Here is a 26,516-nt window from a genome sequence, read left to right as displayed (position 1 = left end):
ATTTTAAATACAGTATGGATTTAAGTAGCATTGTGCATTAAGTAGTCTTGTGAATCAAATCAGAAAATAAACCCAACATTTTCATTGCTTCTCTTAGAAAATGTTGTTTCTCTTGGAAAATTCCAAATATACTTTCAAATGGTTTTGATCTGTACCCCACTTATAAATTGGAGATTTTTTTAATATTATCTCATGAAGTATTATATATTGGTCAAAATTATATTTGGTGCTACTTTGAATACATATTCTTAGTATTGCCATTTAAAATAAGATCTTTGCCGATTTTCTAAATATGTCACTTTTAGTATAGAAGTGGTATGACAATACATATCACAGCGGTTTTCTCATGATTCCTCTCCTTTTGCCCCTGATAATAATCTACTGCCACATAGAGAAAAACTGTAAAAAATGTTAGAATTCTGCTATACCCAGTTTATATATGGCATTAGAATTTAGATTTTATTTGCCATTTCGATATTGCTCTTTCTTGGATTTGAGGCAAGATTTCATATTATGAACTGTCTGTCTTAACAACCCTTCAAAGCCTATCATAACATCATAATTCTATTTGGAGGGAAAAATATGCAGCCTCCTTAAGAGATGTTCATTATTTTTTTCAGTGGGGTTTATTCACTGATTATTCCATAATTTCAAAGCATATTTGCCTTTTCTGTTTGTACCACAAAAGATACTGATGTATACACAGTCTTTCAGAATATTTATGTTCTTTTGTGAAAATAGAAATTACTGCTTTATAAAAGTCAGGGCAGCTATAACCATTTTATTTGTCCAAAGCAATATAATGGAAGAAACATAGAAGAGCTTTTCTCAGGTCTTATTTGAAAACAATGATATAATTATCAGTAAAGAAAACAAAAAGTAAAATAAAACCAAAAAACCTGTCATAATTGATTAGTCCATAACATTGACATAATCATGACCTTAAAAAAAAAAAAGAAAAACCAGGCAAATCACTCACTCAGCTCTTCAGTATGTTTGGTAAATTAAGAGAAAACTGTATGAAATATTGGGGTTTGTGTTTGTGATAGCTCATTACTATAAACTTTAAAATTCTCAATTTCTTCCATTATCTAAACTGCAGTTTTGTCATATATTGCTCTAAAAGAGTAACTTCAAACCTATTTGTTGAAGCCATCTGGCTTTCATTAGCATTGTATGTTTCCTAATATTGGGAGAAGGTTGGTCCTTAAAATAAACAGAAATTATATACTTATTTAAGAAACTCGTAACTTTTAGTAAAACATTATCTTATTGTTCAAAAGTATTTTTTCTTAGAAGACTTATCCTTTAGGCAGGGTAGGCACATGCCTTGAACTCAAGGTACATTTAGGGGCCCACGGAAATTGTTTCATTTTCATTTCTTTTAAAATCAAAAGTAATAATATATACACATGTATATCATAGTGAACCTGTGCAGGATTGTATTTGTATTTGTACCAGTATGGTCGGAAAAGCAGAATTTTTAGTATGTTTTAATGAAGGAATTGCCTTACAAAGGCAAAAGTGTCTGGGGTCTAGGGAAGTCACAGTGCAGCCCTGCTTTCTCCTTTTTAAGGCTGCTTAAGGTATCCTTCATCCTGCATTTATTTCCTTTTTCTTCTACCATGATCTCATGTGTACTTCAGGGTCCAACTGGCAGCTGTGCTTATTGAACTATAACATAGCAAAGTGCATAAATCATAAGTATATCCATGAAACAGCACCCGAATTAAAAAATTATAAAAGCAATTTTTTAATGGCATTGTAGTGTTATGCCCTCAAGTTCAGAGAAGAATGCTCTGTGCCTAGAATACTGTTGATAGCTGCTAAACTAGGATTTAATTGTTTATACTTAAGGTGCATGTAATATGCAAATAATAAAACTGTGAATGTTTTCCCACTTTTGCATTAACAAATATTCTGTGCTTTCTGAGTCAATGCTTGAATTATTCAATTAGAGAAATTTTTCTCCCACAGCTCGTTGCATTCTATTTCTCATCATTTGGCTCATAACTGGAGGAAGGCACCATTTTTGGTTCTTGCCAAATCTGACTGCTGACGTGGGCTTCATTGACTCCTTCAGGCCTCTGTACACACATGAATATAAAGGACCAAAAGCAGACTTAAAGAAAGATGAGAAGTCTGAAACCAAAAAGCAGCAGAAGTCCGACAGTGAGGAAAAGTCAGACAGTGAGAAAAAGGAAGATGAGGAAGGAAAAGTAGGACCAGGAAATCATGGAACAGAAGGCTCAGGTGGAGAACGGCATTCAGACACAGACAGTGACAGGCGAGAAGATGACCGATCCCAACACAGTAGTGGAAATGGGAATGATTTTGAAATGATCACAAAAGAGGAACTGGAACAGCAAACAGATGGGGATTGTGAAGAGGAGGAAGAAGAAGACAATGATGGAGAAACAACTAAATCTTCACATGAAAAATCATAATCTGACTAATTTGGGGACTAAATAAGTGCAAGAGGTTGGATTTTCTAGGTTGGCTGATCATCGTAATGTACACGTGACATTTGTAGCATTCTTTAAATCCATTTACTGAAGTGGATTTGTCATCCAAGCAGTTATATTCAGCCCCTCATTTCATGTAATACTATTATTGGTACAGTCTAAAGCCATTTGTAAGTTTTATCTATTTGATAATTTTACAGTAAATAGGTCTCATTTATTTTGATAGTTATCAAAGGTGCACTTTCCACAGTGACATTTACATTAATGACATTTTTTGATAGTTGTATGGCTTTTTACTGTTAGACTAATCAAAATAACTAAAAGGGATAAAAACAAACACCAACATTTCAGATTATGCATAGTTCTGTAGCCATTTCACAGTTTCTTTAAGGTGAAATGCTTAAATTATTGTTCTTGATAGTTTAGCTTTTGTTGATTATAAAATTATACCAGAAAATTTCCAAGATTCTGAGTTAGCAAGGTTCAAAAGCATTTTGTGGAAACAAGCCAACTAGTAATAATGCAGCAACACTTAGTTTAACTACAAATTCTCCTTTTCCAACTTAGGAAATCCAAACTGATTTGTACAACTGATTCAGAGTAACGTGGTCATCTCCAACAGAGGAAGCAAGCAGCATTGGCTGGAAGGTGATGGCTCTTCTTCCCATTTCCTTGTCATAAAGTAAAATGTATTCTGTACATAATTTACAAATAAACATTTTATTTTAATTGACTTCTTATTTAGACATTTTCTCAAAACTTAAATTTGTAAAATTAAGACCATTTAAGTATATGTTTTTAGAGAAATGGAAGTTTCAGTAACCCACAAAACATCTGTGATCTTTCTGCAGCAGCTTCAGTTTTGTGCCAACATTCCATGTATTTGAATATGAATTAAAACGATCCTTATTAAATAAGAGCAGACTTAAAGTAGCTGTTTGTACGCCTTAATGTTCATTTTGATTTATCTTAAATCTCTACATTTAGAAATGGGGTGCTGTATTATCAGACCAGGAGGACTGCTATGAAAGATAATTTACTGTTCTAAAATATCAATTTAAAATAAACATAAAAGCAAACATAAGAGAACCACTGGACTCTAATTGCTTTAAACTAGCTTTGCAGTTTGATTTCATGTCTTGCAAACCTTAGTTACAAAAAAAATCTTTAGGAAAAATCATGTGTTTACTTATGAGCATAATCATTCCTTGGAGTTATACTCTTATAAAATGATAATGAATATTAAATTATTTTCCTTCAGTCACAGTGAGAGCATTTTGCTTTGTAGTTGAAATAGGTGGTGTGTATAGGTCTTCATTTTTCTTTAGGCAGCTTCCCACCTAAGTGTTAGACTAAAGGTGTTAAATTTTTCTAATTGTGAAAAAGTACACTTTCTGTATACTGACACACTTTGTTAAACATGGCTTGTTTGCTTCTTTATAGTATTCCTTGTTAAGTGGACAGAAATGTGGCTGTTGGATGTTAATGCAACTCTATCAAGGATGCAGTCAATCAGTTTAAGTTTCCTCCTAGCCAATGTTCATTGATTTAAGTGCCTGGGTGTTTTCCCCTCACATTTTCAGAGCTCTTCTGCTTTATTTCCCTAAAAGGGATGCATAATTATAACTTCTGAGCTTCTTAATCACCAGTAGCATTAATACCTATTTTGGGATATGATAATGGTACCAAAAGTGTCTTTCAGAAATAAAAATGATTTAACCTTTACTGTTGTGATAATGCCCAGGCACTCAATATTTATCCTTAAGCTCTTTATAATATATGTACTGTGTCTAACCTTTAAGACATTTGGAGCATGGCAGGAAAGTCAGCTTCTTATTGATATGTGTGGATTCTTAAAGAATGTTAGTACAAATTTTTATAAATATTTGGTGGTCCCTGGGGGAAAATGTCATTCTTACTATGGTTAGAAAGCAAGTTAGAAATTTCAGCTCTTTTACTATTCAAGGTTGTATACTTTAAACAAAAAATCAAAAGACTGCCACTGTTACATTTCTCAGAATAATAGATGGCTGTCTTTGTTGACTAACATTAAATATTCTTATGCCAGAGCATGGAAAATTGTTTACATTAGTCATTGGAATCGTGATTTAAAAAAAAAAAACTTCCAAGTTTGCTATGCTACTGTAAATAGAAGCATGAAGCTTTTGGATAATGTAGGATTTATTGTGGAGTGGGTATAAATTGACTTAACTAATAAGCAGGATTGAATTAATGAACTGAGTCCAGATAATAATGCATTTGTGATTGTAAAGTCAATGTATTAAATAGGTTGTTTCTCCTTTTCCCTCCCACTGATTTCTTTAATTTTCAAACTATATGGCCTTCTAGATGACTTTAATTGAAATAATTTGGATTTAGCCAAATACTATCAAAAAGTAATAAATTTTAATATGTCACATTAAAATTATGCAGTGGTGATGGGTTTTAATGTTTTCCCCCCTTCTGGTTTTACATTATGAGTACCAATTAGCTGCTAACTATAGAAAAATCATCTTGTATCTTTTATAAATTGAATTTTCTTTTTTGAATCTTTATGAGGAATTGGAAAACAATAAGTACAGTTGATCATCATTATTCATGTAGTTAGGTTCTGTAAAGTCACCACCAACAGGGAATTAACAAATACTGAATCATTGCTCCTAGGGGAAATACTGGGGTTATTGTGTGAGCTTCTGGCCACATTTTCACCAGCTAATCAATACATAAATTTGTTTTAGGTGTCTTTCTGTTTTGTTGAGTTAAGTAACATTGAACTCATGGTCAACAGCACCATAACTTCATGCCCGACCCAAGCTTATCTAACACACGTGCTTTCTCCATATGGTCTATTACAGCCTTCTAGTACTTAGGAACTCTAGACAGCATTTCAGCACTACATTTGGGGACCATTTTAAACAGTAAAATCACCAGTAAAACACAAAAATGCAAAAAACAATGCACTAAATAGAGCAAAGGATGCTTGTTTAAGAGAGCTGAACCAAGGACACAGCATGTCAACTTGTCACCCTCAACTGCGAACATATGCATTGGGCAAGTCAAATTTTTCACCTCTATGCATGATTGTGAAAGCACCACAGAAGTTTTAAACAACAGGCAAATTTACAAATACAGAATCCACAAATAAGGAACAGTTGTACTTAACTGTATTATAAAGCTGTGACATATCTGTCTGATCTACAGAATGGGATTTATTGCTGAATCATGCTCTAGTGTTTCCATAACATTTTAAATATCCATTCTGTCTGGAAGTAAATATTTAGTTCCTACTTGTATGTAGTAGTTTCCTTTTACTCTTTGTTTTGCAGTATTTCAGTTCTTTGTCCATTTGTTCAGTAATACCAAACACAGCGTGCCAGAATTTTAGGTGTAGCCATGAATTTTATAAAAAGTTTTGTGGGGCTTCCCTGGTTGCGCAGTGGTTGAGAGTCCGCCTGCCGATGCAGGGGACACGGGTTCGTGCCCCGGTCCGGGAGGGTCCTGCATGCCACAGAGCGGCTAGGCCCGTGAGCCATGGCTGCTGAGCCTGCGCGTTCGGAGCCTGTGCTCTGCAATGGGAGAGGCCACGACAGTGAGAGGCCCGCGTACCACAAAAAAAAAAAAAAAAAAAAGTTTTGCCCTCTTGGACCATCAGATAGTGGTGAAAAGTGCTATGGTAGGGATTTGCCAAATGTGCTGGATATCTCTGCCTTTCCAGTTCCACTCTGCTCTCTCCCCTCAAGAGACTTATGAGCGGACCACAGCAGTGGGCTGCCTCGCCTCCTGGCTTCTGGGTGGGTGTGGCTAAGGAGTGTCCTAGCTGGAGATCTGAGGATGGTCAGGGTAACCTCTTCTCTGCTCTCCCACTATGGGCTCCCTCAATAGTCAAAGGTTACCACTTCCTCTAAACTTCTCTTCACTCCTTTCCTTCAAGTTGCCACTTCCTGTTCTCTTCCCTTCTGGCCAAGGGGTGATGTCAGCTCTGCTGATACTGGCCTGGAGTTGTTGAAGCTATTGTGCCTCCTCTTGTGGCTCCCCTACACCCCACATCTTTGTTAGTATCTCCTCGAAGTAGCTTAATTTAAGAATCAGCTGCTTCCTATTGGGAACCAAGACCAAGTAAACCAGAGAAATTCCTAGAGAACAATTCTGATGAAGAGTTTACCTCTTTGACGGGTCCTTGTCCCCAAACATTATTAGAAGGTATCTCACAACCTTACAGAGCATGCCCTAAGAGTTTCGTTTTGTTTTTATTTTTGTTTTCTGGGGAGGTTTTTTTGAATTTTATTTATTTTTTATACAACAGGTTCTTATTAGTTATCTATTTTATCATATTAGTGTCTATATGTCAATCCCAACCTCCCAATTCATCCCACCACCACCACCCCCGCCCCCGCTTTCCCCCCTTGGTGTCCATACGTTTGTTTTCTACATTTGTGTCTCTATTTCTGCCTTGCAAACTGGTTCATCTGTACCATTTTTCTAGATTCCACAAATATGAGTTAATATACGATATTTGTTTTTCTCTTTCTGACTTACTTCACTCTGTATGACAGTCTCTAGGTCCATCCACGTCTCTACAAATGACCCAATTTTGTTCCTTTTTATGGCTGAGTAATATTCCATTGTATATATGTACCACATCTTCTTTACCCATTCGTCTGTTGATGGCCATTTAGGTTGTTTCCATGACCTGGCTATTGTAAACAGTGCTGCAATGAACATTGGGGTGCATGTGTCTTTTTGAATTATTGTTTTCTCTGGGTAAAAGCCCAGTAGTGGGATTGCTGGGTCATATGGTAATTCTATTTTTAGTTTTTTAAGGAACCTCCATACTGTTCTCCATAGTGGCTGTATCAATTTACATTCCCACCAACAGTGCAAGAGGGTTCCCTTTTCTCCACACGCTCTCCAGCATTTGTTGTTTGTAGATTTTCTGCCCGAAGAGTTTTGATAACCAAAATCCTATTCTGGTAGATACCTATGCAGATAACCACACAAAGAAACAAATTTGTCTTCTTTAGCAAACTCCTAAGCCAATGTTTGCAGCATTTAGTTATAAGTTTTTGAGTAGGTCCAAATGCATTTATTCCACTCTTCTAACCTAGTCCAGAGACCCTCTGAAACTAAAGTAAATCACACATAGATAGGTCTGTAGTTTTTGGATTGTCCAAAGGCTCGTCATCTCTATTTCAGCATGGCATTAGAAAGAGTAGAGTGGGCTAAGGTTCTCTGGAGTCAAATCATCACACTTTGGTCTCATCTTGTTTTAAGTGAATACCTAGATCACTTCAGCTTTTTGTGCCATGGATCCTTTCTCAGAATAATGTTTTTAAGTGCAGAAAATAAAATGCATAGCATTACAAAACCAATTATGTTGAAGTGTAAGTTATCAAAATATGTACGTGTGTGATACAGTAATATATGTTCATTTAATAACCAGATCTAGCAGAGAGTTTAATAACTGCTATGACATTGAAGTAGCATGAACAATACATTGAGATCTCTGCAACTGTAATGTGATATGAAAAGACCTGATTTCTGTTAGTGACGAAGTCACGTTACTGCCTAAAACAGCTCTGCATTGTTGTATGGATTTATAATCAAAGGAAATACTAAATTTCCGTTACAGTCTATTGAAAAAAAAGTAATTTTTTTCCCATCCAAGTTCACATATCCTCTGAATTCTATCAAATCCCTTAGAGGTCTGTGGACTCCAAGGTAAGACCCCTTTACCTAGCTAATCAGATACACCAATATCAAGTGAAACTATAACATTATATTCAAAGGCCAGTGATACTTAATTTAGCATAATTTAGTATTTAATGTGATTCACAGCTCATGTCTACTTCAGTAATACATATTTAGCAAGTTCCATGGTGGGACAGCCTACGGGACCAGCCAGATGCTGTGCTGTTGCCATGATCATACCTGTGCACTGCTTCACGTGTAGCAAGATCGCCAGCAACAAGTGGGAGGGCTGCCTGGGGCTGCTGCAAGCTGAGTACACCCAGTAGGACTCCCTGCAGTGCTGCATGCCGCTGGCCCACATGGACCTGACCGAGAAGCTGCTCAATTATGCACCCCTGCAGAAGTGATGCTTCTGGAGCCCAGTCATGGTTTGCCTAAAATATCTTCCTTTGGGGAACATTCCTTCCTCTTCTGTAGTCTCCTCATTCCATTCTAGGGTGACTGGCCCTATGGAAGAGCACATGACCCAACCCAGACCAATCCAAGTCCTCTCTTCAGGATCTAGAGTTCTAAGGACCAAGTGGGCCTGGAGACACCAATGGCTGTGTTTCCTTCAGGTGGACCAAGCCTGCCTAGAAATAAAACCAACGTGAAAAAAGCAGAACCAGGAAAGACAAGACATAATGCCATCTTGGAACTCCTAGATCTAGCCCTGCCTGGATTTTTCAGTTACATGAGTGAACGGATTCCTTATTTTTGCTTAAGCTATTTTGTGAGGCTTCTGTCCCTTGGAACTGAAAGGTGACCGACTTACACGGGATAATAAGGATGAACAGTGACACTGAAGTACCTTTGGAGGGAATTAACTCAAAGTGGGGAAGTGCCACAATCAAATTTGCATCTTAGACTATACTAACCACATGGAAATGGGCTCATGAGGGGCAAGTCTAGAGGGAAGGAGAAGATGTGGCTCTTGGAGCGACCATCAGATTCTCTGAATATTTCTAATAGTTCTTAAATTTACGTGTTCTAACCAAAATTTCCCTCTTGTTTTAAAATAGAGATTATTTTCTTATTACAGAAAACTAAGAAAATACTTAAAAGCAAAAATAAGGAAACAGAAAACCCCCAAATCTACCCTGCAGGGACAACCACTGTTAAAACTTAACGTTTATACTTCTAAACTCTTAGCTGTGTAACTGTGTTCACTGAGGTGGGAAAATGTATTAAATAAGTGCAAGTACCTTGCACTTAGAATATGCAAAAATTGCTGATCTGGAAAAACAACATGTGCGAAACTACAGACTTAACATTTTTTCCAGAAGAACAAATCATTGACCAACTTATGATTTTAAATTGTATTTCTGTTCATCAACTTCAAGCTTCAAATTGTGAACTTAAATGTTAACCTGAGACTAAGTATATGCCAAATGCATGTAACAAAGATTTCACATTAGGATGTGTTTGATGATCAACATAAGAGGGATTTAGATGAAGAAGATTTAATGGTTAACTTACCCATATCTTCACCTCTTACAATTTTAGCAGTTTGTACTGCAAAGAAAAAGTAAAGATTACTAACAAACAAATTAGTCTACAACTGAAGAAAGTAGCAATGAGTATGTAGAAACTGGTCTGCATTTATTGAATATATAGTCTATACAATATCTGTCAGACTTCACGACTAGAAAGAGCTGTTAGATGCTACACAAGTAAGAGATCACATCTCCATCCCTGCTCTCTAGTTGCATATACTCTGCAAGGTTTACAAGATTGAAACTCTTATTCTTAATGACGTTGTTCTCACTGTTTAATAGAACCCTCAGAGTTCTCCACTTCTCAAACTCCTATACATTTGCTTCTACCTCACCTTCCAGCCTGCCTCCAATTCAGTCTCTTTGCTAAGGACAGATTGTAAATTTTATTTCTTAAAAACAGCATATGCAAGGACTCTGAAGATGTCTAGTGATTCCCTCAGGCTCCAACCAAAGTGACTTATTAAATAACAGTACTGGAAGGCAGCATGGAATGTTTGTTTTAAAGTTTCCATCAATGCCAAGGCACAATTATAAACAGTTTCCCTATAGCAAGGGGACCAATTCCTGGGAAATAAGCTCAAATTTTCAGCCCCATTGCCTACTCACATTCTTTTTTTTTTTCTGGCCATGCCGCATGGCTTGCGAGATCTTAGTTCCCCTACCAGGCAATGAAAATGCTGAGTCCTAACCACTGGACCGCCAGGGAATTCCCCCAACTCACAGTCTTTATTCCACTCTATACAGATTAAGAGGAGTGTGGTGACCAGTAGGGACAGAAGGAATGCCATTCAGACTCCCAATATAGACCATAGACTGCTTTTCCACGAGGCAATTACAGTTTTCTGCAGCACTCAGGAAGTTGGTCATCTGGAGAATCTTGAAACTGGGAGACCCGATCCACCTTCCCTTATTTTCTTCGTTCGGCCAACTGAGCCCCTACTACGTACCAAACAAGGAAGATACAACATGAGGAACCTGTAGTCCCTGCCCCCAAGCAGCTCACAGTCCAGGGAAGGACCATGCAGCAAGCCTCTGCCCATACAAGAGCAAACACGGTGCAGAAGGAGATCCATCCTCTACCCTAAGAGCACAGCCTCTGCCACCTGAAAGTTTCCAGCCTTGTGGGGGAAGATAATGCAAATACAGAGTCAAACCCTATGTGCCATGGAGACAAAACATTGGTGCTGCGGGGCTTAGATCATGAAGGAAAGACTGGGGAGGCAAAAAAGGAAGATGGTTGGGGTAGCGCTTCTGTGACAAGCAAGGGTTTTACCGCTGCAATCACTCATTCCCTGTGCTTCCTTTTTACCATCAACAGATGTTTTCCAGAATTGGGGATATTGCCCTCCAGGAGTTTACAAATCCAAGTGAAAAATAACCGCGAACTGTTGGAGTAGAAAGGAAAGGAACAAAAGAATAACTCCTTGGGCCTCTGTGATGGGGGCTTCCAGTACACAGCCTTAACATCTGGGACAATGTCAAACAAGCATTCCACTTACTTCTTAAGTATCTTGTGCTTATCATAGTTAAACCTGCTTAAAATAAAATCCACCAGGATGCTCATTTTGTTTACTTTATGCTGCACTACAAAGAGGAAGCAACACAAGACATTGTTCTGTGCTGCTGAGAACAATCCCATTTCCTTCCTGTTGGCTGATTTTATTTTTCTTGATACAACATGTAATCATGGGAATTCTTTTCAAACAGATTTGTACTATAAAATTCAGTCTCTTGGGCGTCCCTGGTGGCGCAGTGGTTGAGAGTCCGCCTGCTGATGCAGGGGACACGGGTTTGTGCCCCGGTCCGGGAAGATCCCACATGCCGCGGAGCGGCTGGGCCCGTGAGCCATGGCCGCTGAGCCTGTGTGTCCGGAGCCTGTGCTCCGCAACGGGAGAGGCCACAGCAGTGAGAGGCCCGCGTACCGCAAAAAAAAAAAAAAAAAAAAAAAAATCTCTCTCTTAACTTTGCATCTGCCCAGTTTCTCCTCCCACTCCACCCCCTCCCCTATAAATATCCTTCCAGAGTTTCTTTATGCATATATAATAAAGTATGAATAAAAGTTATTATTTTCACTCCCTCCCACCCTTTGTTTCTACCCTAAAGGCACATACTATATCCTTTCTTCTATATCTTACTTTTTGCCACTTAACAAACATGTGCTGGTAAAACTGCATATCATTGGATAGTAGAGAGCTGCCTTATATTTTTAATTTTTATTTTATGTAGGAGTATAGTTGATTTACAATGTTATATTAGCTTCAGGTATACAGCAAAGTGATTCAGTTATACATATACATGTATCTATTCTTTTTCAGATTCTTTTCCCATATAGGTTATTACAGAATATTGAGCAGAGTTCCCTGTGCTATACTGTAGGTCCTGGTTGGTTATCTCTTTTATATACAGTAGTGTGTATGTGTGAATCCCAATCTCCCATTTTATCCCTCCCCCAACCTGTCCCCTTTGGTAACTGTAAGCTTGTTTTCTAAGTCTGTGAGTCTGTTTCTGTTTTGTAAATAAGTTCGTTTGTATCAATTTTTTTAGATTCCCCATATAAGTGATATCATATATTTATCTTTCTCTGTCTGAATTACTTCACTTAGTATGATAATCTCCAGGTCCATCCATGTTGCTACAAATTGCATTATTTCATTCTTTTTAATGGCTAATATTCCATTGTATCTTTATCCATTCATCTGTCAGTGGACATTTAGGTTGTTTCCATGTCTTGGCTATTGTAAACAGTGCTGCAGTGAACATTGGGGTGCATGTATCTTTAATGAATTTATTTATTTATTTATGGCTGTGTTGGGTCTTCGTTGCTGCAGGTGGGCTTTCTCTAGTTGTGGTGAGCAGGGGCTACTCTTCGTTGTGGTGCGCAGGCTTCTCATTGCGGTGGCTTCTCGTTGTGGAGCACGGGCTCTAGGCACGCGGGCTTCAGTAGTTGCAGCATGTGGGCTCAGTAGTTGTGGCTCGTGGGCTCTAGAGCTCAGGCTCAGGAGTTGTGGCACACAGGCTTAGTTGCTCTGCGGCATGTGGGATCTTCCCAGACCAGGGCTCGAACCCATGCCCCCTGCACTGGGAGATGTATTCTTAACCACTGCGCCACCAGGGAAGTCCCATGCATGTATCTTTTTGAATTATGGTTTTCTCCGGATATATGCCCAGGAGTGGGATTGCTGGATCATATGGTAAGAGAGTTGCCTTATTTTAAGAGTATTTTCCTAACGTGCTGGTGTCATAAATGCCTGAAAAGTTTATTATATGTGTCTTTTCATTCAGTCTGGTTGAATTGCCCATCAACCATACTATTTAGGCACTACATTTTTTTAATTGAAGTATAGTTGATTTACAATGTTGTGTTAATTTCTGCTCTACGCAAAGTGATTCAGTTATTTATATATATATATATATTTATATATACACATTCTTTCTTATGTTCTTTTCCATTATGGTTTATCACAGGATATTGAATATAGTTTCCTGTACTATACAGTAGGACCTTGTTGTTTACCCATTCTATATATAATAGTTTGCATCTGCTAACCGCAAATTCCCAGTCCATCCCTCCCCACCCCCCCTTCCCCTTGGCAACCACAAGTCTGTTCTCTGTGTCTGTGGGTCTGTTTCTGTTTTGTAGATAAGTTCATTTGTGAATACTTTAGATTCCACATACAAGTGATATCGTATGGTATTTGTCTTTGTCTGACTTACTCCACTTAGTATGACAATCTCTAGGTCCATCCATGTTGCTGCAGAGGGCATCATTTCATTCTTTTTATGGCTGAGTAATGTTTCATTGTATAATATATATGTGCCACATCTTTATCCATTCATCTGTCAATGGACATTTAGGTTGTTTCCATGTCTTGGCTATTGTGAATAGTGCTGCTATGAACATAGGGGTTCATGTATCTTTTTGAATTATAGCTTTGTCCAGGTATATGCACAGGAGTGGGACCACTGGATCATATTGGCAACTCTATTTTTAGTTTTTTGAGGAACCTCTATACTGTTTTCCATAGTGCCTGTACCAATTTACATTCCCACCAACAAGTAGGAGGGTTACTTTTTCTCCACACCCTCTCCAGCATTTGTTATTTGTAGACTTTTTAATGATGGCCATTCTGACTGGTGTGAGGTGATACCTCATTGTAATTTTGATTTGCATTTCTCTAATAATTAGTGATATTGAGCATCTTTTCATGTGCCTGTTGTCCATCTGTATGTCATCTTTGGGGAAATGTTTATTTAGGTCTTCTGCCCATTTCCCTATTGGTTGTTTCTTTATTGTTGAGTTGTATGAGCTATTTGTATGTTTTGGAAATTAAGCCCTTGTCGGTTGCATCCTTTGCAAATATTTTCTCCCATTCTGTAAGTTGTCTTTTCATTTTGTTTATGGTTTCCTTTGCTGTATAAAAGCTTGTAAGTTTGATTAGGTCTCATTTGTTTATTTTTGCTTTTATTTCTATTGCCTTTGGAGACTGGCCTAAGAAAACATTGGTATGATTTATGTCAGAGAATGTTTTGCCTATGTTCTCTTCTAGGAGTTTTATGGTGTCATGTCTTACGTTTAAGTCTTTAAGCCATTTTGAGTTTATTTTTGCACATGGTGTGAGGGTGTGTTCTAACCTCATTGATTTACTGCAGCTGTCCAATTTTCCCAGCACCTCTTGCTGAAGAGATGTCTTTTCTCCATTGTATATTCTTTAGGTGCTTCGTTTTTTGAGTACAGCAGGTTTGAGAGCAATTTGCTAGAAATATTAACCAGTTCTCACCTTTTCTCTATTCCAAATCAGCTGTAAGAATAACTGAAATTTAAACACACATCAAAGATTATTACTCCACATGAGAAAACAGGATGCTGCCACTTTTCAGAATAAATGCCTGCTGGGGGTAGAGTGGCAAAAGTGTAGAAAAATCTGTTTGGGGGTTAACAGCAGGAAATCAGCAGACCTACAGAACTGATAGTGGTCAGAAACTTGGGAGTTTGGAGGACTGGGATGGAATGGCTGATTCAGGTGTAGCAAAAGGAAAATGTCACCATTGGCTAAAGGCAAATGCAAAGGTGGATCTGGTGTCCTCCAGAAGTGCAGAGCTGAGCTCTAGACATTAACTCTCTCTCACTTCTTAGACTGAAGACTTGAAGTGATTGACTTGAAATATAATAAGCAAACTACAAATAGAAGAAAATTTTCTAAATCTGATAAAGAGTACCTACAAAAACCTATTGCAAACATCACATTTAAAGATGAATTACTGAAAACTTTGCCACTAAGACTGGGAATGAAACAAGAGGGCCTCCTATTCAATATCATACTAGAAGTACCAGCTGATGCAATAAGGAAAGAAAAAGGAATAAAGGGCATAAGAATTGGAAATAAAGAAATTGTATGAAAAAAAAAAAAAGAATTGTATGACATGATTATATACAAAGAAAATACAAAAGAATTTACATACAAGCCACTGGAACTAGGAAAGCTACTGGATAAAGGTTAACATAGATGAAAAACTCAATGGAATTTCTATATACAAACAACAAACAAGTAGAAATTGATTTAAATGATACCATTTACAATAGCATCAAAAAATGTAAATTACCTAGGATTAAATCTAACAAAATGTGCACAGAATGTTATTGTGCTGAAGTAACACTTCTCTACCCTGAAAACTGAAAATATTAAGATGAACTAAGACATATTAAGAAGACACAAATAAATGGATTAATATATAACATGTTCCTGAATTATGACAATACTATAAAGATTTCAGTTCTCCTCAAATTGATTTATGTGTTAAGTTCTAATCAGTATCCCAACAGGGATTTTTTAAATAGAAATTGATAGGCTGATTCTAAAATGTAGATGAAAATATAAGGGCCAAAAATAGCCAAGACATCCTTGAAAAATATTAATACTCACATGTTTATATTCACTTGATTTACAATAAAGGTGATACTCCAGTCTGGTGGGGAGTGAATGTGAGTCAACTGGATATCTATATAGAAAAAAATATATTGACCCCCTACATCATGTCATACACAAAAATGAATTCCAGATGACTAAAGGTCTAAATATGAAAAGTAGAATAATAAAGGTTTATGAAGAAAGGAGAGGAGTATATCTTCATGACCTTGGGTATGTAAAATTTTCTTAAACAGGTCACCAAAAGCATACAGACCATAAAGGGAAAAAAATAAATAAATTTAACTACAGTAAAAGTAAAAACTTCTATTTATCAAAAAATACTATTAAGAAGGTGAAAAAATAAGACACAGAGTAAGTGAAGATATATATAGTACTTATATCTGACTTGTATCCAGAAGATATAAGGAACTCTTATGAATCAGTAAGAAAAAAGCAGATAACCCAAATAAAAAGTAAGCAAAAGATTTGAGCAAGCATTTCTCAAGTAAGCATCTGAAATGTTTCTCAAATAAACATGTGCAAACATCCTCAATATCAGTAGTCATCAAATTAAAACCACAGCGTGACACCACTACATAACCACTAGAATGGCTAAAATAAAAGATAGAAAATTCAAGTGTTGGTGAAGATGTGAAGCAAATGGAATTTTCATGCCTTGTCAGCAGGAGAATAAATAGATATAATAATTTCAGAAAGCTGTTTGGCAATATCTTCTAAAGCTGAACACATGCCAAGTCTATGACCTAACCATTCCAGTCCTAGGAATATACCAAACAGAAATGCATCAAAAGATGTTTACAAATTCTTTTTTAAGATGAATCCAAGCAGCAGCATTTGTGATAGCTAAAAACTGGAACCAACACAAATGCCCATCAACAGTGGATTGGATATACACATTGTGAGATACTCACACAATGGAATACTATGCAGCAGTGAGAATGAATGAACTAAAAGTACAGGCAACAATATGGATAAATCTCATGAACATAATGGTTGAGCAAAAGAAACCAGACACAAAAGAATACATGTTATACAATTCCATTCATATAAGTATCCAAAACCAGCAACACTAAGGTACACTGTTAGAGGTCAGAACAGTGGTACCCTTGATGAGGGGACAGTGACTGAAAGGGCGGGGGGCTCAGGGAGGTCGTCTTTGGTGCTGATGGTGTTGTGTTTTTCAATCTGTGTGCTGGTTACCCTAGTGTAATCAGTTTCTGAAAATTCATTGAGCTGTACATTTATGATATGTGCGCTTTTCTATATAAAAAGTAAAGCAAAAACACGAATTGTGGAGTGTTAGAGAATATGAGAAAAGAAGTCTTTTTTTAATTGAAGTGTAGTTGATTTACAATGTTATGTTAGTTTCTGCTGTACAGCAAAGTGATTGAGTTTTATATATATATATATATATATATACATATACATTCTTTTTTATATTCTTTTCCATTATGGTTTATCATAGGATGCTAAATATGTTTCTCTGTGTTATGCAGTAGGATCTTGTTGTTTATCCATCTCTAGCTGCATCCATGTTGCTGCAAATGGCATTATTTTGTTCTTTTTTATGTCTGAGTAGTATTCCATTGTATATATGTACCACATCTTCTTTATCCATTCATCTGTTGATGGACATTTAGGTTTTTTTCACGTCTTGGCTATTGTGAATAGTGCTGCAGTGAACATAGGGGTGCATGTATCTGAGAAAAGAAGTCTTTAGTCAAAGGTACTATGGGCTATTTACTTTGATATCTTTTATGTACTTTGAGATAATTGAGAAAAGAATAGACTGTTCCTTCCTTGAAGGCACTGGGCTCTAGATCATGTATCAGGCACTGGTAGAAGAAGACATATTCCTCCTTATCCTTAAAGATACTCTTGCCTATGGCTTAGACCAGTGTGCTACTCAAAGTGTGGTCTGAGGAGTGGTGCTGGGCTGTGACGGTTTTATTACTAGACCACAAAAACAAAGAAAGCTTGTGCAAGAATGTAGTCAACATACTGCTTACTTCATCAAGAAAGCCTTGATCTGAAAAAAAGGTACTAAACAATGTGCTTAGTGATACAGTTGATTTATATTCTGTTGCAAACCTCATCTGATTGCAGACCAATAGCAGCAACAACAAAAAAGCCATAATATTATTTGAATGTACACTGTGTTAAGATCTATAAGATCTATATTGTAAACTTTAGGGCATCCACCAAAAAAATTTTTTAATGCATGATTAGTAAGTCTAGTGAAGATTAAATAAAAACATAATAAATACTCAATTGATCAAATTAAAAGGCAGGGAAAGAATGGGAAATGAATTAAGAACAGATCAGATGAACAGAAAGCAACTAGAAAGATGGTAGGTTTAAGGCTAACACTAAGAGTAAGTGGTCTATGTACCCCGCCCCCAAGTAAAAGGCAGAGGTTGCCAGGTTGGATAAAAATAAAGGTATAGATAGGCTAAAAAGAAAAGGATGGAAAAAGATATACCATGCGAATGAAAATCAAAAGAAAGCTGTAGTGGCTTTATTATAACAAAGTGGACAACAATAAAGAGGGACATTACATGATGATAAAGGCATTCATTCATCAAGAAAACGTAATCCCAAATATGTATGCACCTAAGAACACCGTTTCAAAATACAAGAAGCAAAAACTATTAGAACTGATAGGAGAATTGTGTTCTACACAATTGTGTTCTACAAACACAATTAGAGACTTTAACACTATTGTCTCAGGACAAGTAGACAGAAAAATCAAAAAGGATATAAAACTGAATTACACTATCAACCTTTTTGACCTAATTTCCATTTATAGAACATTCTACCCAATCACATCAGAGTACATATTCTTTTCAAGTGCACATGAAACATTCATCAAGATACACCATATCCTAGGCCATAAAAAATGTTTTAAAGAATTGAAATTGTACAAAATTTTCTGATCACAACAGTTAAAACATAAATATAAAATAGAAGGTATCTGATAAATCCCCAAATGTTTGGAAATTAAACAACATGCTTCTAAATAATCTATGGGCCTAAGAGGGTGTCAAATAGACAATCAGAAAATATTTTGAATCAAATGAAAATAAAGACAAAACATATGGGAATTTTGGGCATATAGCCAAAGCAGTGCTTAGAGAGAAATTTATAGCACTAAATGTTTACATTAGAAAAAGAGAAGGTTTTCAAATTAAAAACCTAAGCTTCTACCTTAAGAAACTAGAAACAAACAAATAAACTAAGTCCAAATCAAGCAGAAAGAAACCATAAATAGAAAAAGTGATATGAATGAAAAGGGCAGAGCAAAATTGATGAAACCAAAGTTCTCTGAAAATATTTTAAAAGGGTATATTTCTAGCCAAACTCATCAAGAAACAGAAAAAAGACACAAATTACAAATATGAGAGCCTACAGACGTTAAACAGATAGTAATTTTTTAATTGTTTTATATAATAAATTGGATAAATTAGATGAAATGGACAGATTCCTTGAAAGATGCAAATGATCAAAGCCCACTCAAAAAGAAATAGATAAGGAGAAGTCAAGAAGGCGGCGTGGGAAGACGTGGAGTTAGCATCTCCCCACAACTAGGGTACCTGCCGCCTGCTGGTGGGGAACTCTGACCACCAAGGATCAGTGCCCCTGAGGGAGGGGAAATCAGGAGAGCAGGTGGGAGGGACTCTCTGGGAAGAGCAGGAAAGGAGTGGAGGGTGATCGCCTGGCCCACTTGGGCTGGGGAGCCTGCTGAGCTCCCAAGTCGGTTCCCCCACTCCAAAGCCCCATCCATGCTATGTGGGTCCTTGGGGGCATAGGAGGGAGGCCAGGGGGATCAGAAGAGGCAGGTGGGAGGGGCCCTTGGGGAGGAGAGGGAAAGGAGTGGGAGAGGAGTGGAGGGTGATTGCCCTGCCCACTCGGCCCGGGGAGGCTGCTGAGCTCCCAAGCTGGTCCCCTGACCTCCAAGGTGCCCCCTCCCACCCCACCCCACCCCCTGGGGGCATAGGAGGGAGGCCAGGGAGATCAGGAGAGGGAGAAGGGAGGGGCCCTCCCAGACCCCAGGCCCGAGGAGCAGGAGAGGAGGGTGTTTGCCCCGCCTACTCAAGCCCAGGAAGCCTGCTGGGCTCCCAGGTGAGGTCCCCTGCCCTCTGAAACCAGGGGTGGGGGGCATGCCTGGGCTCCTTCTGTTCCTTGAGCCTAAGCCCCAGCCCCCACAGCCCCCAGGGCCTTTTCCAGCCCTGTGGGTCCTGAGCACTGACCCAGCCCACCGCCCAAGCCTTGCCCTTGCTTAGGCCCCGCTCTCCACAGCCAAGGCCTTCCCTCCCACCCCATTTGTTTTTCCTTCCTCTTTTTTACTACTGTGGCACCAATGTAACTTCCAGTTGTTGATTCACCTATATTTTTATGTTTACATTCTTTCTAACATATCTGTTAGTTTCCTAGTCTAATTTTATTTTTTATTTTGTTTTTTTTGCCACCTCACGTGACTTGTGGGATCTTGATTTGCAATCCCAGGGTCACGTGGAAGCTCCTGCAGTGGGAGCCCTGAGTCTGAACAACTGGACTAACAGAGAACCTCAGACCCCAGGGAATATTCATCAGAGTGAGGTCTCACAGAGTTCCTCATCTCAGCACCAAGATCCAGCTCTACCCAATAGTCTACAAACCGGAAGCCTCAGGCCAAACAAGCAGTAAAACAGGAACACATTCCCATTCATAAAAAAAAAAAAAATGAGACAGCAAAAAATATGTCACAGATGAAGGAGCAAGGTAAAAACCTACAAGACCAAATAAATGAAGAGGAAATAGGCAATCTTCCTGAAAAAGAATTCAGAGTAATGATAGTAAAGATGATCCAGAATCTCAGAAATAGAATGGAGGCACAGGCTGAGGAAATAAAAGAAATGTTTAACAAAGATCTAGAAGAACTAAAGAACAAACAGAAGTGAACAACTTAATAACTGAAATGAAAAATACACTAGAAGGAATCAATAATAGAATAATGGAGGCAGAAGAATGAATAAGTGAGCTGGAAGACAAAATGGTGGAAATAACTGCCGAGAAGCAGAATAAAGAAAAAAGAATGAAAAGAAGACAATCTCAGAGACCTCTGGGACAACACTAAATGCACCAACATTCAAATTATAGGGGTCCCAGAAGAAGAAGAGAACAAGAAAGGGTCTGAGAAAATATTTGAAGAGATTATGGTGGCAAACTTCCCTAACATGGAAAAGGAAATTGTCACCCAAGTCCAGGAAGCACAGAGTCCCATACAGGATAAACCCTAGGAAAAATACACCAAGACACATATTAATCAAACTAACAAAAATTAAAATCAAAGAAAAAATATTAAAAGCAGCAAGGGAAAAACAAAAAATAACATACAAAGGAATCCCCATAAGGTTATCAGCTGATTTTTCAGTGGAAACTCTGCAGACCAGAAGGGAGTGGCAGTATATACTTAAAGTGATGAAAGAGAAAAACCTACAACCAAGATTACTCTACCCAGCAAGGATCTCATTCAGATTCAATGGAGAAGACAAAAGCTTTTCAGAAAAACAAAAGCTAAGAGAATTCAGCACCACCAAACCAGCTTTAAAACAGATGCTAAAGAAACTTCTCTAAGCGGGGAAACACAAGAGAAGAAAAAGGCACACAAACACAAACCCAAAACAATTAAGACGATGGTAATAGGAACATACATATCGATAATAACCTTGAATGTAAATGGATTAAATGCCCCAACCAAAAGGCACAGACTGGCTACATGGATACAAAAACAAGGCCCATATATATGCTGTCTACAAGAGACCCACTTCAGACCTAGGGACACATACAGACTGAAAGGGAAGGGATGGAAAAAGATATTCCATGTAAATGGAAATCAAAAGAAAGCTGGAGTAGCAATACTCATATCAGATAAAATAGACTTTAAAATAAGGACTGTTTCAAGAGATAAGGAGGGGCACTACATAATGATCAAAGAATCAATCCAAGAAGATATAACAATTATAAATGTTTATGCACCCAACATAGGAGCACCTCAATACATAAGGCAAATGCTAACAACCATGAAAGGCGAAATCAACAGTAACACAATAATAGTAGGTGACTTTAAAACACCCCTCTTACACCAATGGGCAGATCATCCAAACAGAAAATAAATAAGGAAACACAAGCTTTAAATGACACAATAGGTCAGATAGATCTAATTGATATTTATAGAACATTCCACCCAAAAGTGGCAGAATACACTTTCTTCTCAAGTGCACATGGAACATTCTCCAGGATGGATCAAATCTTGGGTCACAAATCAAGCCTCTGAAAACTTAAGAAAATTGAAATAATATCAAGCATCTTTTCTGACCACAACGCTATGAGGTTGAAAATCAATTACAGGAAAAAAACTGTAAAAACCAAAAATGTATGGAGGCTAAACAGTGCACTACTAAATAACCAAGAGATCACTGAAGAAATCAAAAGAGAAATTTAAAAATGCATAGAAACAAATGACAATGAAAATATGATGACCCAAAACCTATGGGATGCAGCAAAGCAGTTCTAAGAGGGAAGTTTATAACAATTCAATCTCACCTCAAGAAACAAGAAAAATCTCAAATAAACAATCTAACCCAACACTTAAAACAACTAGAGAAAGAAGAACAAAACTCAAAGTCAGTAGAAGGAAAGGAATCATAAAGATCAGAGCAGAAATAAATGAAATAGAAACAAAGAAAACAATAGCAAAGATCAATAAAACTAAAAGGTGGTTCTTTGAGAAGATAAACAAAATTGATAAACACTTAGCCAGACTCATCAAGAAAAAAAGGGAGAGGATGCAAATCAATAAAATTAGAAATGAAAAAGGAGAAATAACAACTGACACTGCAGAAATACAAAGGATTATAAGAGACTAGTACAAACAACTATATGACAATAAAATGGACAACCATGAAGAAATGAACAAATTCTTGGAAAGGTACAATTTTCTGAGACTGAACCAGGAAGAAGTAGAAAATATAAACAGACCTATCACAAGTAATGAAATTGACACCATATTTTAATATCTTCCAATAATCAGAAGTCCAGGACTAGACGGCTTCACAGGCGAATTCTATCAAACATTTAGAGAAGAGCTAACACCGATCCTTCTCAAACTCTTCCAAAAAATTGCAGAGGGAGAAACACTCCCAAATTCATTCTAAATAGCCACCATCACCCTGATACCAAAACCAGAAAAAGATATCACAAAAAAATTTATAGACCAATATCACTGATGAACATAGATGCAAAAATCCTCAACAAAATACTAGCAAACAGGGCTTCCCTGGTGGCTCAGTGGTTGAGAGTCCGCCTGCCGATGCAGGGGACACGGGTGCGTGCCCCGGTCCAGGAAGATCCCACGTGCCGCGGAGCGGCTGGGCCCGTGAGCCATGGCCGCTGAGCCTGTGCGTCCGGAGCCTGTGCTCCGCAACGGGAGAGGCCACAACAGTGAGAGGCCCACGTACCGCAAAAAAAAAAAAAAAAAAAAATACTAGCAAACAGAATCCAACAGCACATTAAAAGGATCATACACCGTGATCAAGTGGGATTTATCCCAGGGATGCAAGCATTCTTCAGTATACACAAATCAATAAATGTGATACACCACATTAACAAATCAAGGAATAAAAACCATACGATCATCTCAATAGATGCAGAAAAAGCTTTTGACAAAATTCAACACACATTTATGATAAAAACTCTCCAGAAAATGGGCATAGAGGGAACCTACCTCAACATAATAAAGACCATATATGACAAACCCACAGCAAGCATCATACTCAATGGTGAAAAACTGAAAGCATTTCCACTAGGATCAGGAACAAGACAAGGATGTCCACTCTCACCATTCTTATTCAACATAGTTTTGGAAGTTTAAGCCACAGCAATCAGAGAAGAAAAAGGAATGAAAGGAATACAAATTGGAAAAGAAGTAAAACTGTCACTATTTACCAATGACATGATACTATACATAGAAAATCCTAAAGATACCACCAGAAAACTACTAGAACTAATCAATGAATTTAGGTTGCAGGATACAAAGTTAATGCACAGAAATCTCTGGCATGCCTATACACCAACAATGAAAAATCAGAAAAAGAAATTAAGGAAACACTCCCATTTACCATTGCAACAAAAAGAATAAAATACTTAGGAATTAACCTGCCTAAGGAGGCGAAAGACTTGTACTCAGAAAACTATAAAACACTGATGAAAGAAATCAAAGATGACATAAACAGATGGAGAAATATACCATGTTCTTGGATTGGAAATATCAATATTGTGAAAAATGACTACACTACAATAGCCAGGACCTGGAAGCAACCTAAGTGTCCATCAACAGATGAATGGATAAAGAAGATGTGGCACATATATACAATGGAATATTATTCAGCCATAAAAAGAAATGAAATTGAGTTATTTGTAGTGAGGTGGATGGACCTAGAGTCTGTCATACAAAGTGAAGTAAGTCAGAAAGAGAAAAGCAAATACCGTATGCTACCGTATATATATGGAATGTAACAACAACAAAAAAATGGTATTGATGAACCTAGTTGCAGGGCAGGAATAAAGAGGTAGGCACAGAGAATGGACATGATGACATGGGGTGGGAGGGCAAAGCTGGGGTGAAGTGAGAGTAGCATTGACATACATACACTACCCAATGTGAAATAGCTGGCTGGTGGGAAGCAGCAGCATAGCACAGGGAGATCGGCTGGGTGCTTTGCGATGACCTAGAGGGGTGGGATAGTGAGGATGGGGGGGAGGCTCAAGAGGGAGGGGATATGGCGACATGTGTATGCATATGGCTGATTTGCTTTGTTGTGCAGCAGAAACTAAATGGTATTTTGAAGCAATTATACTGCAATAAAGATCTATTTAAAAAAAAAGAAGAAATAGATAACCTGAGTACTGTTATATCCATTTTTTAAAACTAAATTTGTATTTTAAAACCTTCTCACAAAGAAAATTCCAGGTTCAGATGGTTTCGCTGGTAAATTTGAAAATGTTATCTACATAATGATTCCATTTATGTGATATTCTCAAAATGCAAAACTACAGAAATGGAGAATGGTTTAATGGTTACCAGGAGACAGGGATGGTGGTTGAATATAAAAGGGTAGCACAAGGGAGTTCTTTTGTGGTGATGAAACAGTTTTACATCTTTATTGTGGTGGTGGTTACATGAATCTATGCATAAGATAAAATACATAGAACTATACACACAAACACAAATGAATGTATGTTAAAAATGGTGAAAACGGGGCTTCCCTGGTGGCGCAGTTGTTGAGAGTCCGCCTGCCGATGCAGGGGACACGGGTTCGTGCCCCGGTCCGGGAAGATCCCACATGCCGCGGAGCGGCTGGGCCCGTGAGCCATGGCCGCTGAGCCTGCGCATCCGGAGCCTGTGCTCCACAACGGGAGAGGCCACAACAGTGAGAGGCCCGCGTACCGCAAAAAAAAAAAAAAAAAGGTGAAAACGAAACCTTATCTGTATTTTAACAGATACAGATAATTGGTAAATTAACAGAATTGTACCAATGTTACTTTCTGGGATTTGATACTGCTCTACAGTTATACCAGTGGGAGAAACTGAAGAAGAGTACAAGGAACTCTATGTATGTTTTTGCAACTTCCCATGAGACTATACTTATTTTGAAATAATTTTTTAAAAAAGAACTGAGCACTAGCAAGCTGTGGAACAACCTCAACTTTTAAGATGCTAAGTGAGTAGATCTTAAAAGTTCTTATCACAAGAAAAAAAAATGTGGCTATGTATGATGATGGACACTAACTAGACTTATTGTAGTGATCATTTCACAATATATACAAATATCAAATCATTATTTTGTACACCTGAAACTAATGTAATGATACGTGTCAAATATACCTTAATTAAAAAAAAGAGGGGCTTCCCTGGTAGCGCAGTGGTTGGGAGTCCGCCTGCCGATGCAGGGGACATGGGTTCGTGCCCCGGTCCGGGAAGATCCCACATGCCGCGGAGCGGCTAGGCCCGTGAGCCATGGTCGCTGAGCCTGCGCGTCCAGAGCCTGTGCTCTGCAATGGGAGAGGCCACAACGGTGAGAGGCCCGCGTTACCAAAAAAAAAAAAACAACAAAAACAATGCTAGTGAAAAGACAGTAGGGCAACATCTTTAAAATACTGAATTAAAACACTGTCAACTTAGAATTGTACTACCCCAGTGAAAATATTTTTCAAAAACTAAGACAAAATACACTTTTTCAAATATACAAAAAGTTGAAAGGATTCACTACCAATAAACCCACATTGCAAGAAATGTAAAAGGAAGTTATTATTCACATGGGATGAAAAGATGCCAGGTGGAAGTATGGATCTACACAAAGGAATGATGAGCTCCAAAAATGGCAGCAGTTCTCAACGTATGGTCCAGGGGTGCTCCTGGTTGTCCCCTTCCAGGAGATCTGCAAAGTCAAATTATTTTCATAATAATGCTAAGTTAGAAATTATTGCCTTTTCATGCCCGTTCTCTCACAGTGTATAGTGGAGTTTTCCAGTGTGATATGGCAATAGAATAAATGCAGAGGCCGATATAAGAGCCAAGCTTTCTTCTATTAACCCAGACATTCAAGAGGTTTGTTTAAAATGTAAAATAGTCACTCCTCACAAATTTTTTGTTTTGAAAAATATATTTTTCATAACATTTTATGTTAACCTGTAATCTCTTTCATCGTTATTTTTAAATTAATAACTTTTTAAAATTTTTGTTTTTTAAATTTATAATGCAGTAAAATATTGACAGAAATAATCCACAAAAAAAGCTTTTTAGCATCCTCAATATTGTGAAAAGAGTATTTAAGGACTCTAGAGACCAATAGGTATGA

General features: G+C 37.7%; 1 protein-coding gene and 1 pseudogene across 2 annotated transcripts in view; both read left to right on the top strand.

Annotated features, from left to right (window-relative positions):
* SEC62 (SEC62 preprotein translocation factor) overlaps positions 1-3,198 on the top strand; it is a 29,578-nt gene extending 26,380 nt beyond the window's left edge. For both annotated transcript variants that reach the window (XM_022572675.3, XM_022572685.2), the window contains exon 8: positions 1,978-3,198. In XM_022572675.3, coding sequence (XP_022428383.1) covers positions 1,978-2,447 — 470 coding nt within the window. In that variant the 3' untranslated portion in view covers positions 2,448-3,198. The remainder of the gene's footprint in view (positions 1-1,977) is intronic.
* A 123-nt stretch (positions 3,199-3,321) lies between these two features.
* On the top strand, positions 3,322-11,642 carry LOC149749395 (DNA-directed RNA polymerases I, II, and III subunit RPABC5 pseudogene; annotated as a pseudogene).
* The last annotated feature ends 14,874 nt before the right edge of the window (positions 11,643-26,516 follow it).

The sequence above is a fragment of the Delphinapterus leucas genome, chromosome 4 (genome assembly GCF_059928025.1).
Source record: "Delphinapterus leucas isolate spDelLeu-1000000601 "Yukka" chromosome 4, BTC_Dleu_Yukka2, whole genome shotgun sequence".
Lineage (NCBI taxonomy): Eukaryota > Metazoa > Chordata > Mammalia > Artiodactyla > Monodontidae > Delphinapterus > Delphinapterus leucas.
The sequence above is the reverse complement of the archived record's forward strand: the minus strand, read 5'-3'. Positions and strand labels throughout refer to the sequence as shown.